At 42.7% G+C, this 18,460-nt stretch overlaps 1 protein-coding gene across 1 annotated transcript in view; it reads left to right on the forward strand.

Annotated features, from left to right (window-relative positions):
- Positions 1 to 1,097: 1,097 nt before the first annotated feature.
- Positions 1,098 to 18,460, forward strand: part of RFC1 (replication factor C subunit 1) — a 311,481-nt gene continuing 294,118 nt past the window's right edge. Inside the window, exons 1-3 of the mRNA XM_029605127.1 lie at positions 1,098 to 1,292; positions 9,302 to 9,304; positions 15,115 to 15,243. Of these exons, the coding sequence (XP_029460987.1) occupies positions 1,290 to 1,292; positions 9,302 to 9,304; positions 15,115 to 15,243 (135 nt within the window). The 5' untranslated portion in view covers positions 1,098 to 1,289. The remainder of the gene's footprint in view (positions 1,293 to 9,301; positions 9,305 to 15,114; positions 15,244 to 18,460) is intronic.

Consider the following 18,460-nt stretch of genomic DNA (forward strand, 5'->3'; position numbering starts at 1 on the left):
CGGCCCCTGTGCATGCAATTGGCCGCTCAAGATGTGATGTCACGACACGGCATGTGACGTCACGTCTTGAGCGGCCAATTGCATGCACAGGGGCCGCTTTCCCCCGTGCTGGCATCCATCTTCCCCGGGAGGCAGGGGAGCCACGATCCGTTCTTCCTGATGGCCGGACGGCTGCAAAAAAAGTAAGTCGCGCAGCGGGAGGCAGGAGAGGTCCGATCGGGGCTGCAAAAAGTAAGTTGCTTCGCCGCTTCACACTGTCTGTGTCTCTTCTTCCCTCCTCCCGAAGCAGGGCGCGAAAAGCAGCCTTGCTCCGGGAGGAGGGAAGAAGAGATACTGACAGTGTGAAGCGGCGAAGCGACTTACTTTTTGTTTTTACGTTTTTTTCGCTTTTTTTTTTTGCTTCGGGAGGAGGGGAGAGGACTGGGGCTGCCCCGGAGACTGGCACCCATTATCGCGGCCGGGGCAGGTGAGCGGGGGCTGGGGGAAAGCTTGCCGCCTACCCTTACCCCTGCCTCTACCGCAGGGGTAAGGGTAGGCGGTAAGTTAGCAGGTTAAACGCGCGACAAAACGGCAGGGAAAGATAGCGATAGTCGGGGCACGGGTTACGGGATGCTAGGGAATAGCTAATTCGCTCGTTTGCATGCAATATACATGCCGCGTGCGGAAGGGGTTGCCTGGATATTTTAGGACACGGTAGGAGTAGGTTAAAGGGGATTCGGGATCGCAGGAAGGGCTAACGCGGGTTAGGAGCGGGGTAAACGCGGCCACACTTTGCTGGATAGACCTGAGAATGAGCATGTATGTGTATGAAAATGAGCATGAATATATGTTAGTGACGGTAACAAATGTATGAGAATACATTAGTGCGCATCCGGTTCCGCCGGGCTCTGCCTAATCCACGGTCATCTGAGGATGATGGGACGTTTTACCTATGCTGATTGTTATAAAAGCATTATAAACGAGCCCCTTATATTATGAAAATAAGTGTGTGTTTATCACGTCATAGATTTTCCCGTTCGGGACTAGCGCTCTTCCTGCCCCACATTACTGGCTGCCCGGTTAATAACACCGGTCACCCGTGCCCTGAGGGCTGTTCGTTTGTGTCTGTGTCGGCGACTGCAGGGGAGGTGTGGGGAATGTAGACAGCCAGTCACTAATTCGCCTACCCCCACCGCGACGTCATCTCCGCGCGTCCGCCCAGCCGTTGGCGCGAAGCATTACCGGTGGCAAATGTCTCCCGGGGACTGGAGTCTTCTGCAAAATATCATCGCCTCTAAATAATAATAATAATGGTAAGAAGGCCTAGCGATCCGGAGTTTGCTGATCCCATCCTCCACTCCTGGGCAGATGTTTTATGAGAATCCTGTGGTCTTTGGGTGGAGGGGGGGAGGTGGATTGTATTTTTCACTATGGTAAGGATCAGTGAGCACTCCGAGTCATTGTGATCGGCGGGCCTGTCTCTTGTGCGGTGTGCAGCGGGGTAGCGTAGGTGGGCCTGGCCATTTGGTCTGCACTGGCAGCTTTGCTAGTGAAGGAAGGGAAGCAATTACTTGTCGCCCTATTCGGCGGGGACTGTGGTCGGTGGCGGTTGCGCTGTCGCGAGGCTCCGGCTAACGCCGTCCGGTTCTAATATGAGCTCGGATCTCGTCTCTAATTTGTTTCCCGGGTTATGGGCTGCCCGCTTTTTTTCCGCGATTGTTACGTCAGAAAAGAATCCCCGCCCTCCTCCGCAGATTCTGAGCCCAGGTCAACCATATCATCACACCCTATAATACTTCTCAGCTTTATTGTCAAAGGTAATGCCCTTGAGAGCAATCATTATCTTTTTCCCATTCGTTATCTCTCTAGAATTTGATGGCATCGCTTATAGCTCTGTTTAATTCCATTTGTCAAATTGTTTTGTTATAAGATTTGCGAAAATCTGCATCCTTTAAACTGAGTGATCAAGCCTAGGGCGTGGAGGAGGTGAGGGGAGGCAAAAACTGAGTGTTGGATTAGGTATGGGATCTTGGATACTCATCTCTCCAGGATAGTAATAAAGTACTGGGGTAACCTTCACGGGGTGGTGGTGATAACCTAAAACAGCAGACTGGCATAATAAATTTTGTTTCTAAGAAGATATTGGGGTAACCAGTTCAAATCAGTAGTAGCGTCAGCCTTCCAAGACGGCATTAGGGTAACATTGCAGCCCTCAAATCTGGATTCCTTCAGAAGGAGGTCTGACAGTGGCCAAAGGTTTGTGTTTGTACTCCTCTATGTTTATGACGCCTTTGATATCCTCAACCACCAAATTGTTCTGTTGTGTTTTTATTGTGCTATATTTTAATTTGTGATCTGCTTAGCACAAAGTCTCAATTTAGGTGGGATAAAAACATTTTAAATAAATAAAAATCCGCCTTATCTTTTGAAGGAATGTGGTGTCTTGGTTGTATGGCGAGAACTCATTGGATTGACTGTGCTGCTAACAGTTCTGCATGGCATTCCTTGAAACAGGTGTCCCATAGGGTTCGGCCCTGTTTGCTTCTTTGTTTAATATATATGTCACCTATTTTGCAGATTTTTGAATGGGCTCTGAATGGGCTATAGGAGGTACATGGATGATATTCAGTTTTAAGTTTTGTGCTCTCATGATGGTCTGCCATCTTTGAGTCACTCTCAATCTGTCTTTCTGCTGTCAGACAGTGGACAAGTCATTATAAACTGGCTCTGAACCTTAAGAAAACCGAAGTAATTGTTCTTCAAATGCTAAATAATATCTTGGTTTCATCCTTATTTCACTTCGAGAATCTCAGGATCCCAGTGTTAGCACAGGCAAAAAGCCTTGGGTTATTTTAGACAAGAATCTACATGTGTGTGATTATGTCAAAGCTATTGTGAAAACTGGCTATTTCTAACTGTGCCTTTTGCGGCCTTTGAAAACTCTTTTGGGCTATTTGGATTTAGATCTGTAGTGCAAGCTTTAATTTCACCTGGCCTAGATTATTGTAATTCACTTATTGGAATGCCCGCTACCATGCTAAGGGAGCTCCAGATTCTTCAAAATTCTGTGCTTGTCTAATATCAGGGAGAAACATAAGGCATCATATTACCCCTGTTCTGAAGGACCTACATTGGTTACTAATAGAATGGCAGGATAAATTTAAGACTGCAATGCTTGTGCATAAACAGGCCGATTCAATAAATCTATGTGGAAAATGGGTGCTTGATTGAATATTTAAATGAGGGGTTGCACTAAAAAGGAGGCATTAGGGACAAATGTGCGCCTGTAGTACTTCCTTGTCAGTGGGTGCCCAGGAGACATGGCTGTCTGCGGGTTAGGAAAACAAATGCTCAATCTTACGAGCATCTGTTTTCACAGGTTAGGAAAATAGTAGCTTGTTAATTGAGCGTCCCTTTTCCTAACCTGACCTCTGGCACACTTAAAAAAAATTTTTTTTAAACATTCTCATCCTTTTAGATTTAGATTTTTTTTTTTAATATTCCACTTTTTGGCACGATATTAAGTCTTTGGAAGTACAGATGAGCAATGTTTTCTGCTTTTTTGGGTTGCTCAGAAATTAATTTTCTGAGGGTAAAAATGTGCACGTTGAGAGCTTTTTTTTTTTTAATTGGGGAAGATTAGCTAATATCCTCATCAACATGCATTTGCATGTGATGAGCGCTGTTAGCGTTGTGGGGGGTTGGACGTGCGTTTTAGATGCGCTAGTATCCTTATAGAATAAGGGGTTGTGGACATGCGTCCAAAACCCGTGTCTAACCAAGGGTTAAACAGTGCACTCGACTGAATGCACTGTATTGCATCGGCCTGAAAATGTTGAGTGAGGCCCTTTTCCCTTGAATTAATTCCTTGCTCTCTGTCTACAATCCTACAGTTGTGCTAAGATCTTCACAGAAGGGTTTGTTAGATGTTTTTTTTTTTTGTTATGCTCTTTCAGGTGAGACTCATAAGAAGGTATTTTGTGTTGCTGCATTGATTCCCTGGAATTTTTTACCAGAACTGTTGCATCTTATATAACTTGCACAAAGACCGTTAGGAAATAGTTTAAGACTTCTTTTTAAGCAGCGTGAAAGCAGATTAGATTTTGTACATTTGTTTTCAAGGCTGAAATTTTTGTTCTCATTGTGCTGATGAATATGAGTCCACATGTTCTATTTGTATAGGTTATATTTTCATTATGACTGATATTTTGTGAGCTGCCTAGAGCTGTGGTGTAGGTGGCATATAAATAATCAAAATAAATAAGTACACCTGCATTGAGCTGCCATTACAATCTTAAACAGCAGTGGCATAACTGCATCGGGCTTCCAAGAACGTATTTGGGTAGCCTGCATGGAGTAGTGGTTACAACCTTAACAGGAGCGATACAGTTGTATCGGGCTTCCGAGAAAGTTGGGATATCCTAGATGGAGGGACCACAGTTAAAGCTGCCCAAACTTCAGTGAACATGGGGGGAGGTCAGATGATTTGGCGAACAGCCATGCTAACCTTCGGGCCGATACAGTAAGGACGAGTAAGAAACAGTGTGGCAGTGCCGGGTGCCTGCTTGTTTGCCGTGCGCATATTTTGGTTCACATACCGCTCGATTCAGTATTCAAATTAGACGCAAATCCAAGCGGCGTCCAAAGCGCATCCATGAAGCGGTAGGCGTTCGCAATCCATTTTACTGTATAGAGTGGTATGCAGCGCCTATACAGTATCCAGGGTGTGCTGGTACCTGTCATTTCAAATGCCATTACACCAGGTAAGTGGATGGTTCTTTTCTACAGACCTCGCTGCCTTGAGCGCCCGGCCGGACGTCCAAGCCGCGACCTTGGACTTCCGGCCGGGCGCTCAAGGCAGCGGTGCCTCTGATCATGGACGCCCGGATACAGGCAGGAAGGTCCATGAACGGACGCCGCGACCTTGGAAGTCCGAGGTCGCGGCTTCCGTTCATGGACCTTCCCGCCTGTAGGCCCCGCTGCCATGAGCGCCCGGCTGGACGTCCAAGCCGCGACCCGTCTGGCCGGGCGCTCAAGGCAGCAGGGCGTCCGATCATGGACGCCCGGATACAGACGGGAAGGCCTTACGTGTCCAAAACGTACGTCCAAAGCGGGTTAAAAACCGGGTAACCTCGGCCGCACTTTACTGTATCGGCCCGAAGTGGCATGTCTGACAAAGCAAAGTCTTTGGCTTTGTCCTGTGCTTTTTGGTGCTTGCTGAATGCTGTTTGAAATGACCTGCAATGTGATATATGCATTTTGATGATTTTTAGTCCTTAACCAAACTGTATTTGAGATTATACTGACAAATCTGAGAATTTGTGTAAATAATTATCAGGTTATTTTGGTTTTGGCAGAAATAATTGTTATGTTTGATAGGTGACGATATAGTAAATATAAAGCTACAGTTAAGGATGTTTTAAATTGCCTGTGAAATTATTTTATTGCCGATTTATACTTTGAAAGGGAAGTGAAACTTAAAATATGCTCTTTCCTTCAACATCAGGGTCCTGATACTTCTAAAATAAGTGTGCAGTACCATTTGCGTGGTTAATGAGAACCTTCCTGTACAGCCTCTGGAGACTACTGTGTTGGCAGCATTTAAGCAGAACAAAATGATTCTAAAATAATGCTAATGGTACACAGAGGGAAAGTGCAAATGAAATGAGTGAGTTTTTCTGATTTGCTAGTGAGTGAAATTCTTGGTACTCTTGTAGAGACAGTTGAATTTCTGTGTTGACAAGCGGAGCTGAATTAACAATGACATATGAGTGATGTCATTCTATAGAGCCAAATGGACCCTTCTCTCCTAGTTCATGGTGCTTTTACTCTAATGAGCTTGTGTGGGAGTTCCTGCACGGGTGCTGCCTTGAGAGCCTCATTCTTTTTTATTCAAGCTACTGCACTGATGTATACCCTTTCTTTCAGTATCTTAGTATTTTTCATTTTCTCTATCTCACTTTTTTCTTACTCCAGTGTTATTGCTGGTTTGCTTTGCTGCCGGCAGCCTCTCAGTAGCACTTTTCATTGCTGCCAAAAAAATAAATAAATAAAAAGAAGATTATAGATCATGTCTGGCTCCAAGAAGGCCTCTTTCAGTGGCTTTATGGACTGCATCTGTGGCAGGAAAATATCTATCACAGATGGCCACGACATTTGCTATCAATTTCTAGGGCCAGACCATGACATACCAAATTGTTACCAGTATGGCTGATAATGCCAAGTTCTTGGAGATCCAGAGCCTAGAAAAAGGAAGAATTATGCGGTCAGTGAAGAGCTGCAGTCAGTCTTCCTCCTGTAGCAGAGCTTCCTCTATCTCCCCTGGTGCTGAGTTGAGCAGGAGCTCCTTGAATAGGTTCCTCCTCCTGCAGTACAGGCCCTTGAGCCTTCTACTTCTTCAGGCATGAAAGTGTTGACAAGAGTCTGTAAGCCCTTCACGGGCCTCATGGGGCTTCAGGGCAATCGACAAGAAAAAGTGCCACGTGTTGGAGTGGTGGCACTGTCGAAGCAGAGATCAGGCTCTGCTCCAGCATTCCTGACACTATCTACTCATCAAGACCTGCACTATTGAAGTATTATTGCTTGATGCTGATTACACTTTTGGCACCAACGAAGCATCTGGCACTGTCAGTGCATTGGGCCACAGAATCCTCGATGCACTGAGATTCGGAGCTTCAGGCCTTGGCACATGAATCCCTTGATACTGTCAAAGAGACACCACTAACAGTGCAACTGATGCAGCTTTTCGTCACTTTGGTGTTTTGCTCCCCTGCTCCCTTGAGGCAGTCAAAAAGTATGGGAGACCGTGAAGGGGATTCACTTCACTTATTTCCTCCCATCTTCAGGGTGGTGTCTCAGTCAAAGCTTCTGGAACAAGGTTTTTGTCTAGAGATCATATTCAGTTTGTTCCATGGTGTCACTGGTTTCCATGCGCTCTCCAGCTCAGGTGCTCCAGAAAAGGCTGCCATCTGGAGTCTAGAGGGAGCCTTTCTGCAGAATGAGCCTATATTGATTTGGAAGAAGATGCTGCTTCATCTCCCAGTCAAAGGACACCACAGCTCATAGACTATGTGGTAGAGTTGCCCTCCTTGTCCCTGGCAACTAGGGACAAGGAGGGCATTCTTTAGCCTCTCCTGTCCAGGGTATTAGATTTGTTTCCTCAAGAGGGAGTCCCTCTCACCTCCACATCGAGGAATGTCCCATCAGAGATCCCAAGAGCGGAATCTAGTACTTGCCAGTCTCTTGCGGTGGAATCCAGCCAGTCTGAGGACATTCCTAAGGAATATTCTCCTCTGAGATGACCAGGATGCTTGCCCTGATTGCTTATGTCATCGTTGGGGTCCTAGGTCAGTGTTCCTTCACCTCTTGAAAAAAGGGATCCCCTTTGATACCATACCAGAGCATTCTTCACTGCTGTAAGATCACTTCTGTTCCAAATTTCTGGATAAGTTGGGAAAGACCTTGCAAATCGACATTCGTAAGGACAAAGATCCCTGGGCTGACATTTTCAATCTTCTACAGATCCTGGTGACTTCAGCTGAACCTGCAGTAATTCCTGTGTATTTGATCCTGCAGGATTTACTAATGTGGGAAATCCAGTGTCCTGTCCCCTGGTAGCCAGTGTCACAGCATCATGTAGCTGGAGGGGAGCCTAGATCTGCAGTGCAGATCCAGGTCACAAGATGATCCCCAACAGAGTTAGATAGGCCCTCACAAGTAATAGCTGATGGGTAGGACCTGAGGCACTGTGTTGTAGCAGGAAGTGGAGACGTGATTAGGCAGGCTGAGGTCAGGACATGGTTGACGTTCAGGTACAGGGGATAGTCAATCCAGGGTCAAGGCAGGCAGCGTTCAGGTATAAGCGAGACTCAATCCAGGGTCAAGGCAGGCTGCATTCAGGTACAAGCAAGACCCAACCCAGGGTCAAGGCAGGCAGCATTCAGTACAAAGTCAGGGACAAGGCTGGGTCGCAAGGAGTAGTCAGAGCAAGAACAGCAAAGAGATTCAAGAGCAGGAAGCAAAACCTGTTCTTAAGGCACCCAATGAGTGGAATAGGCTTCTGTATTTATATAGGAGTAGTGCTGACATCATCAGCCAGCATCACAGGAAGTTCAGAAAGTCATGTCTATAAAAATCCAGAAGTAGTAGTGCACCCCAGATAGGGTGGGATGTAGAGCAGAAGCCAGATGCTTGGAGCCATGCTGGAGGATCTCAGCAGGCTGTATGTTTCAGCAGAGGGCCTGGATTGAAAGGCAGGAGCACATAGTTGACGGGCTCCTCCTGGGGGGACCTCGGGCTTCCAGTGGTGAAGCCATCTTCGAAGTCTCTCCTCAGTGCTGCCTCCCGGCTGCGACGCCCACTGTGGGTATCCACAGCACGACACCTGCAGTCTCAGCCTAAGGGTCCACGAACATAACAGTTTCCTTGTCTTCCCTGAACACCTGTTTTGCCCTTTGGTCATCTAGTGGCTCATTTGACTCCCTCACGGGATTTTTGTTTCAACTTTACTTGAAAAAGCTTTTATTATTATTTTTTTTGACATTGGCAAACTTCTTCTCAAATTCTCTCTTGGCCTGTTTTACATCTAACTTGCAAGTGCTTATGCTCTTGCCTGTTTTTATCATTTGAGTTTGCTTTCTGTTTTTTGAATGATGCCTTTTTAGTTTTAACTGCCTTCTTTACCTCACCATTAAACCATGCTGAAAATTGTTTTGGTGCTAACCTTTAAAAAAGAGAGAGCAGCTTTTAAACTAGAACAAAGGGGAAAGCCGACAGTCGCTCAGCAGCGCATGGTTCGGAGAGAGGTATCTTCAAGGGATACTAATGATGCATTAGAATTAGGGCATCCTGACGGTGAGGTTCCAATAATTAGAAAAATAGTCCAAGTGCCTGTAACTAAAAACTCGCCTGAGCTAAAAAATTCTAACTTATCCCTATCAATTAAAAAGCAGAATGAAAATACAAACAAAAAATAAACTTTGAAATGTTTGTATGCTAATGCCAGAAGTCTAAGAAGTAAGATGGGAGAATTAGAATGTATAGCAGTGAATGATGGCATAGACTTAATTGGCATCTCAGAGACATGGTGGAAAGAGGATAACCAATGGGACAGTGCTATACTGGGGGTACAAATTACATCGCAATGACAGAGAGGAGCACCCGGGAGGAGGTGTGGCGCTTTTTGTCCGGGATGGCATAGAGTCCAACAGGATAAACATCCTGCATGAGACTAAATACAAAATTGAATCTTTATGGGTAGAAATCCCTTGTATGTCGGGGAAGACTATAGTGATAGGAGTATACTACCGTCCACCTGGTCAAGATGGTGAGACGGATAGTGAAATGCTAAGAGAAATTAGGGAAGCTAGCCAAATTAGTAGTGCAGTAATAATGGGAGACTTCAATTACCCCAATATTGACTGGGTAAATGTATCATTGGGACACGCTAGAGAGATAACGTTCCTGGATGAAATAAATGATAGCTTTATGGAGCAATTGGTTCAGGAACAGACGAGAGAGGGAGCAATTTTAGATCTAATTCTCAGTGGAGCACAGGACTTGGTGAGAGAGGTAACGGTGGTGGGGCCGCTTGGCATTAGTGATCATAATATGATCAAATTTGATTTAATGACTGGAAAAGGAACAGTGTGCAAATCCATGGCTCTCGTGCTAAACTTTCAAAAGGGAAAATTTGATAAAATGAGAAAAATTGTTAGAAAAAAACTGAAAGGAGCAGCTACAAAAGTAAAAATGTCCAAGAGGCGTGGTCATTGTTAAAAAAAAACAAAAAACAAACATTCTAGAAGCACAGTCCAGATGTATTCCACATATTAAGAAAGGTGGAAAGAAGGCAAAACGATTACCGGCATGGTTAAAAGGGGAGGTGAAAGAAGCTATTTTAGCCAAAAGATCTTCATTCAAAAATTGGAAGAAGGATCCAACAGAAGAAAATAGGATAAAGCATAAACGTTGGCAAGTTAAATGTAAGACATTGATAAGACAGGCTAAGAGAATTTGAAAAGAAGTTGTCTGTAGAGGCAAAAACTCACAGTAAAAGCTTTTTAAAATATATCTGAAGCAGAAAGCCTGTGAGGGACCACTAGATGATCGAGGGGTTAAAGGGGCACTTAGAGAAGATAAGGCCATCGCAGAAAGATTAAATGATTTCTTTGCTTCGGTGTTTACTGAAGAGGATGTTGGGGAGGTACCCGTAATGGAGAAGGTTTTCATGGGTAGTGATTCAGATGGACTGAATCAAATCACGGTGAACCTAGAAGATGTGGTAGACCTGACTGACAAACTGAAGAGTAGTAAATCACCTGGACCGGATGGTGTTCACCCCAGAGTTCTGAAGGAACTAAAAAATGAAATTTCAGACCTATTAGTAAAAATTTGTAACCTATCATTAAAATCATCCATTGTACCTGAAGACTGGAGGATAGCAAATGTAACCCCAATATTTAAAAAGGGCTCCAGGGGCGATCCAGGAAACTACAGACCGGTTAGCCTGACTTCAGTGCCAGGAAAAATAGTGGAAATTGTTCTAAACATCAAAATCACAGAACATATAGAAAGACATGGTTTAATGGAACAAAGTCAGCATGGCTTTACCCAAGGCAAGTCTTGCCTCTCAAATCTGCTTCACTTTTTTGAAGGAGTTAATAAACATGTGGATAAAGGTGAACCGATAGATGTAGTATACTTGGATTTTCAGAAGGCATTTGACAAAGTTCCTCATGAGAGGCTTCTAGGAAAAGTAAAAAGTCATGGGATAGGTGGCGATTTCCTTTCGTGGATTGCAAACTGGCTAAAAGACAGGAAACAGAGAGTAGGATTAAATGGACAATTTTCTCAATGGAAGGGAGTGGATAGTGGAGTGCCTCAGGGATCTGTATTGGGACCCTTACTTTTCAATATATTTATAAATGATCTGGAAAGAAATACGAAGAGTGAGATAATCAAATTTGCAGATGACACAAAATTGTTCAGAGTAGTTAAATCACAAGCAGATTGTGATAAATTGCAGGAAGACCTTGTGAGACTGGAAAATTAGGCATCCAAATGGCAGATGAAATTTAATGTGGATAAGTGCAAGGTGATGCATATAGGGAAAAATAACCCATGCTATAATTACACAATGTTGGGTTCCATATTAGGTGCTACAACCCAAGAAAGATCTAGGCGTCATAGTGGATAACACATTGAAATCGTCGGTTCAGTGTGCTGCGGCAGTCAAAAAAGCAAACAGAATGTTGGGAATTATTAGAAAGGGAATGGTGAATAAAACGGAAAATATCATAATGCCACTATATCGCTCCATGGTGAGACCGCACCTTGAATACTGTGTACAATTCTGGTCACCACATCTCAAAAAAGATATAATTGCGATGGAGAAGGTACAGAGAAGGGCTACCAAAATGATAAGCTCCCCTATGAGGAAAGACTAAAGAGGTTAGGACTTTTCAGCTTGGAGAAGAGATGGCTAAGGGGGGATATGATAGAGATGTTTAAAATCATAAGAAGTCTAGAACGGGTAGATGTGAATCGGTTATTTACTCTTTCGGATAATAGAAAGACTAGGGTGCACTCCATGAAGTTAGCATGGGGCACATTTAAAACTAATCGGAGAAAGTTCTTTTTTACTCAACGCACAATTAAACTCTGGAATTTGTTGCCAGAGGATGTGGTTAGTGCAGTTAGTATAGCTGTGTTTAAAAAAGGATTGGACTAGTTCTTGGAGGAGAAGTCCATTACTTGCTATTAAGTTCACTTAGAGAATAGCCACTGCCATTAGCAATGGTAACATGGAATAGACTTAGTTTTTGGGTACTTGCCAGGTTCTTATGGCCTGGATTGGCCACTGTTGGAAACAGGATGCTGGGCTTGATGGACCCTTGGTCTGACCCAGTATGGCATTTTCTTATGTTCTTTTGACCTTTTTTAATGCATGGAATACATTTTATCTGGGCTTCCAAAATTATTTAAAAATACCAGGTCCATGCCACATGCAAACTTTTAATCTTTGCAAGTGCTCTTTTTACTTTTTTTCTAATTTCCTCATTTTATCATAGTCTCCCTTTTTAAAGTTCTATGCTATTACAGTTCCTTTCATTAGTAAAGGGAAGGCTATATTTCATTAGTATATATTTCATTAGTATATATTATATAATTATATTATATAATTATATTATATATTATATATAATTATATAATATATATAGTATATATTTCATTAGTATATATTTCATTAGTAAAGGGAATGCTATTACAGTTCCTTTCATTAGTAAAGGGAAGGCAATTTGGATTTTGTTGGACAATGCCACAGTAGTCACATATGTTAAAAAGCAAGAGGGCATTTGGAAACAAATCTGTTATTCCAATTGGCGGAGCAGAATTTGGCTTATCTTTTCATGGTTCATATCTCAGGAGTCAAATATCTGGGCAGACTTTCTCAGGAGAAACACTCTGGATCTTGGAAAGTGGGAACTGAACCAATAGGGTTTCCAGTGAATAAGTGACCAGTGGAGCATTTTGTGGAGTGGATGGCAGAAATTTAAAGGTTGACTGGTTCTTAAGTGTTTGGAAGGAAAGGAACTTCAGCAGAATTGATATTTGATTTTGCTTCGGCCAAAGGACAGGCTTCTTTGTCTTCCTGCCTTGGCCCCTCATAAGCAGGACCGTGAAAAGGATAGATGATCATTCATCCACAGTAATACTAGTAGCTCTGGATTGGCCAAGAAAAGCTTGGTATGTGAACCTGGTAAGACAGCTGGCTGGGACCCTTCTTTGGCTACTCAACAGAAGCAGCCTGATATTGCAGGCCCCAAGTCTCATGGAAGACCCAGCTCCATTTTGTCTGACAGCTTGGCCCTTGAGAGGGCTTGCTTGCATAGGAAGAGGTGCTCCCGTTTAGTTATCGCAACACTGCTAAAAGTTTGTAAGAACTCAGTCTCCTTGGTATATGTTTCAGTTTGACAGTTGAGGGGAGCAATGTTGGAGGTCTACAAAATCATAAGAGGACTAGAACTGGCAAATGTAAATCAGTTGTTTACTCTTTCAGATAATAGGAGTACTAGGGGGCATTCCATGAAGTTAGCAAGTAGCACATTTAAAAAAAAAATTGGAGAATTATTTTTCATTCAATGCACAATTAAGCTCTGGAATTCATTTTGCCAGAGGATGCGGTTAAGGCAGTTATTAGCTTAGCCAAAAAAGGTTTGGGCAAATTCCTGGAAGAGAAGTTCATAAATTGCTTTTAGTCAAGTTGACTTAGGGAATAGCTGCTGGTTATTATCGGCTATAGTAGCATGGGATCTCTTTAATGTTTGGGCACTTACATCCTGTATTGGCCACTGTTGGAAACAGGATGCTGGGCGGATGGACCTTTGGTCTGATCCAATATGGTAAGTCCTGGAAGTTCCAATGGCTGATCTTTTCAATTATTCTTTAGAGTTTGGAGTAGTTCCAGAGGATTGGAGAGGGGCAGATGTGATTTTCATACAAGTGGAAGTAAGGAGGAGGCTGGGAACTCTGACCTTTGCAGGGAGCAAATTATTGAAATCGCTGCTAAAACAGAGCATTGGGCAGTTTCTGGAATCCAAAGGATTGCATGATCTGAGGCAGCATGGCTTTACTAGAGGTAAATCTTGTCAGACAAATCTAATCAGTTTCTTTGATAGGGTGAAGAGAGAATTGGATCAAGGGAGAGCACTAGATGGCCTTTGACCCAGTTCCACACAGGAGACTTATAAATAAACTGAATGCCCTTGGTGTGGATCCTAGAGAGACTGACTGGGTTAGAAACTGACCAAGTGGAAGGTGACAAAGGGTAGTTGTAAATGGAGTTTACTCTGAGGAGAACGGTGTTACCAGTGGTTCTTTTCAACATTTTTGTGAGCAATATAGGATTGTCAGGAAAGGTTTGTCTTTTTGCCGAAGGTACTAAAATCTGCAACAAGGTAGACAGCCAGGAAAGTATGGAAAACATGAGGAAGAAGCTAGTGAAGCTCGAGGTATGGTCTAGAGATTGGCAGCTAAAATTCAATGCTAAAAAATGCAGAGTTTTGCATTTAGGCTGCAAAAACCCAAGGGAGAGGTACAGTATTGGAGGTGAAATTCTTCTAAGCACAAAGGAAGAGCGGGATTTAGGGGTAATTGTATCTGATGATCTTAAGGTGGTCAGACAGGTGGATAAAGTGACAGTAAAAGTGAGAAAGATGCTGGACTGCATAGGGAGAGGAATGTTCAGCAGGAAAACGGAGGTGATCTTACTCCTGTATAGGTCCCTAGTGAGACCTCACATGGAATACTGTGTACAATTCTGGAGACCGTACCTTCAAAAGGATATAAACCAGTTAGATTCAGACCAGAGGGTGGCTAGTAACATTATCAGTGGTCTTCATTCTAATGCGTTTGGGGATAAACTTGAAAGATCTAAACATGTACACCCTAAATGAAAGGAGAGAGAGAGAGATATGATAGAGACATTTAAATATCTCAAAGGTTTCCATGCTCAGGAGGTGAGTCTTTTTCAGTAAGCTCTAGAATGAGGGATCATGGGATGAGGGTGAAAGGAGGCAGACTCATGAGTAATCTTAGGAAATATTTTACAGAGAGCGCAGTGGATGCATGGAATGGCCTTCCAGTGGAGGTGGTGGAGGCAAAAACAGTATCTGAATTCAAGAAAGCATGGGATAAATACAGGGCTCTCTGAGGGAGTGATGGAATTGTAAGGGCTAGTTAAATTAGATGGGTTATATGGTCTTTTTCTGGTGTCATATTTCTAAGCTTCATGTTGTTATTTCCCTCAGTGTTGGCAGAGTCAGCATACACATTCCTTGGGGGAGGGAAGGAAGAATCTCAGTCACTGTACAACAGCATTTACCTGACTGAATTAGTAAACGATCAGAGCTGCAGAAGTCTAGGGGCTATCCTGAAAAACAGCAGTCTTTACTAGTCTGCTCAAAAGAATAACTTATTTTTTTCTCTTACTAATGTGTTATGCTGCCGTTGTATTTCTTGTGTTACACTTCTGAACTGAGTTGTTGTTGTAATATTAATTACTTTTGCTGGCAAAATGTTCTAGAATTTCACACGCTGAATAAAGTACTTTTTTAAAATGCTGTTTTGACTTAGGATATTCGGAAGTTTTTTGGGGTTGTGTCGGCTGAGAAGAAATCTGGAAGTGGAACAGTAGAAAAGAAGGAGAAAACCAAAAGTGCTGAAGACACTTCGGACAGAAGAAAGATAAACAAGGACATTAAGGTCAGTTTTGCTCAGTTATTAAAAAATTCTTTATAAAACTTTGGCACAAACATAATTACAGTCATACAGGTAGGAAAGCACAATAGCAACATTTTATAAGTTGTATGCATAATCTCTCAGGCATCAAGCTAGTCCATAACATAATTCGAAAAACCCCATATGCGTTCATATTTTGCTTTTCCACCCTTTACCAAAAACTGAAGCATTTATTTATTTCAATATCAGCAATCCTGACATTGGTTTTGCCAGTGGTCTACACAGGGTGGTAACAGCAGTTGAAAATAATTTGGAGCTGTAGGTAGGTGCATATGTTCTATGTAGCAGTTTAATCATTAATTCAGTTTGTTTGCTATAAAAGGAAATATGATGAGCCATCAACCAAATATTTTTCCAAATGGCCGTGCTTAAAGGGCGCCCTAAGACTTCATTCCATTTATCAATTAACAGGCTAATTTTCAAAGAAGCGCGCATGTGCCCATACATGTGCATATGGGTGTGTGAGCGGAGATACGCTGGAATTTTAAATCATGCATGCACTTGCGAGCCTATGATTTAAAATAAGCCTACCACAGGTAAGTATGTTCCTAATCTTAAGCAATTACTCGAGCAACCGTATTTCGCTTATCTTCCTTAGGATTTTGCTGGCTTTAATGCGCATATGTAAGCGGATTTTAAGATATACTCATGTGAGGGACATTCCCAGTTTTTCCAATTAGGCCACCCGTTTGCCCAGTCAATCTCAAGGTCATCCAGACCCCTCTGGTTCTCCGTCCTGCACTCCTCCCAGTTGACCCAGACCCCCTCACCCTGTCGTGTTAGGCCTAAAACGTGATTTCTGCAGACTTGCTCCTCCTCAGGAGCAGCAGCAAATATATAAATTCAGACAGTGTAATACAGAGTATAAGAGTTTGGGCCTGAAGAGGAATTTCATAATGGCCAGTTTTTATTTAGAATTTCTTCTCAGCCTCCCCAAAAAGGAGAAGCAGCCTCCAAAGCCACTCTGTCCAGATGGATTAAGGAAGCAATTTCATTAGCTTACTTACTCAATGCCTCTCTAGCGCCCACAATGCTATCTGCACATTCCATAAAAGTGCAGGTGACCTCATTGGCAGAGGCATCCTCTGTGCTTCCAGACAAAATCTGTAAAGCAGCCATTTACATTCCTGTAAAGCAGTTGTCCTTACATTCCTTTACTAGATTTACAGGATGGATGTGAAAGTCAAGACTGACTCAGCCTTTGGCACAGGCGTCCTTAAGGCAGCCCTCTCTTCTCCTGCCTAGCCTTGAAGCTGCTTGGGTATCTCCCACTAGTGTGGCGTGGTCTAGCAGGAAGAAAAGGAATGTGAAATTTTGGTTTTTACCTGACAATTTCCTTTCCTTGAGTCCTGATAAGACCAGGTCAGGAGCTGCCCAGGAATACAGTGGGCATCAAGCTACAGCTTTGCTAAGGTAGGCGATATCATTTTTCTTTTCCTTTTTCTTTGTTCTATTCATGTTGGGAGATTTAGTGTTTCATGTGCCCCCTGGCACCTTAAAAAAAATAGGGTGGGACACATGAGCAGGTAGGCACTCAGCGGAAAGCAAATAGGGAAGACTACCTTTTTATTTTGTGTAAATTGTATTTTTTGATTGCAGTTGTTTTACTGCTCTGACAAAAGAGTACTGGTGACTGCCTTGAGCCACACCTCCCTTATAACCTTAAGTAGAGTCATAGAGAGAGAAGAAGGTGTGTCTGTCTCCAGAAGCTGTGGAACAAGTAATTCCACTAGCGTGGACTGGTGTATCAGGACTCAAGGAAAGGAAGTTATCAGGTAAAACCAAATTCATAATATAGAGTCATGTGGGCCTGTGCAGTGCTTGGCAGGTCCCTTCGAGTGCCCACTGGGTTAAGCCTGATTGGGTGTTAGGGGTAGTTCTAAGAACTTATGACACTAGCAAAGTCGTTTTTTCAAAAATATTTTCCTTAGTATTTTCTAATTCTTGTGCCAAATTTCTCTCTACTCCAAGGACTTTGCTGTTCTGTAGTGAAAGACATTATTCATTTTATCCTTAGAGGACAAATAATTTATATTCAGAAAAGGAGGCAAGGCTTTCTTGGTACTTTAAATAGTTCTTGCATATAATGTTTAAACATAGATGGCGATACATATTTAAGCTGAGGAAAATTAATACATCCCACATTTTTCAGTTGAGTACAGTTTTGTAGGTTTTCATCTTTTCTTTGCAGAATGTGCTTCTCTCCCCCCCCCCCCTTGACTTTCAGTTGCCTTCCAAATTAAGATTCTTTCTGTGTTCTTTAAAGTCATGTCCTTTAAAACACCAGCATATCTTAAAAAGGGTTTGGAAAGTTATTCCCCAGTGCTGGTTTTTTTAATCTTCTCTGGGGGGCTTTTTTCTGCACCACCCTCTCTGAGAGGTAAAACTTGGGAGAAACTAGAAAGAAGGCCTCCTTGAGAATAGGCCCGAATCTGTGAAATAAAATTCTGTGAGAACAGAGAATAATCAGGATTATTTAGGCTTCTGAAAACTTTGCAAAGCTTGGTTTTTGAACTTTCCTTTTAGTCTATTTATTTTAACATTTTTATATACCGACAGTCATTGTGAACATCCTATCGGTTTACATAAGAACATAAAATAGCAACAGGCTGTACAGGGAACAATAACTTGAGAAATGGAGCTTAAGGCAAGGGGGTGGGGGAAGAGGTTCAACCAGCAACAGAGACATCAAAGGTATTTACAATCAAACAGGTGGCTTTTTGCTTGGCACAGACTTCAGACTCACTGATTTGTAGACTTGGGTGCCTAAATCTGAAGCAAGAGATTGATTCATCTATGTTCACTATTTAAGGCACCCTAAATCCAGCATTGAGCTCTCTTCAAATATCAGGATATTTTTTAATATATAAAATCTACATTTCTAATAAATACTATAAGAAGCAACAAGAGCCTCGAAAATTAACAGCTATAGAATCTAGCACCCTAAAAACAATTATCTCAATTTTGAGCTGGTAAAGAAACTGTCTGCAGTGCCTTTAAATCAGGATGCTTAGAGCTAATTCATAGGGCATTTTTTTTTCAGCAGTAAGAGAAACAATACAGATTTATGCAGACAGCACAGTGATGCGAATAGATAGACCTTTCCTTGTTGTGGTCGGGTCTTTCCAGCTGGTACTTTCTACACATGCAAGGGTTGATAATGTAACTTGTTTCATGTTTT

The sequence above is a fragment of the Rhinatrema bivittatum genome, chromosome 1, assembly GCF_901001135.1.
Source record: "Rhinatrema bivittatum chromosome 1, aRhiBiv1.1, whole genome shotgun sequence".
NCBI lineage: Eukaryota > Metazoa > Chordata > Amphibia > Gymnophiona > Rhinatrematidae > Rhinatrema > Rhinatrema bivittatum.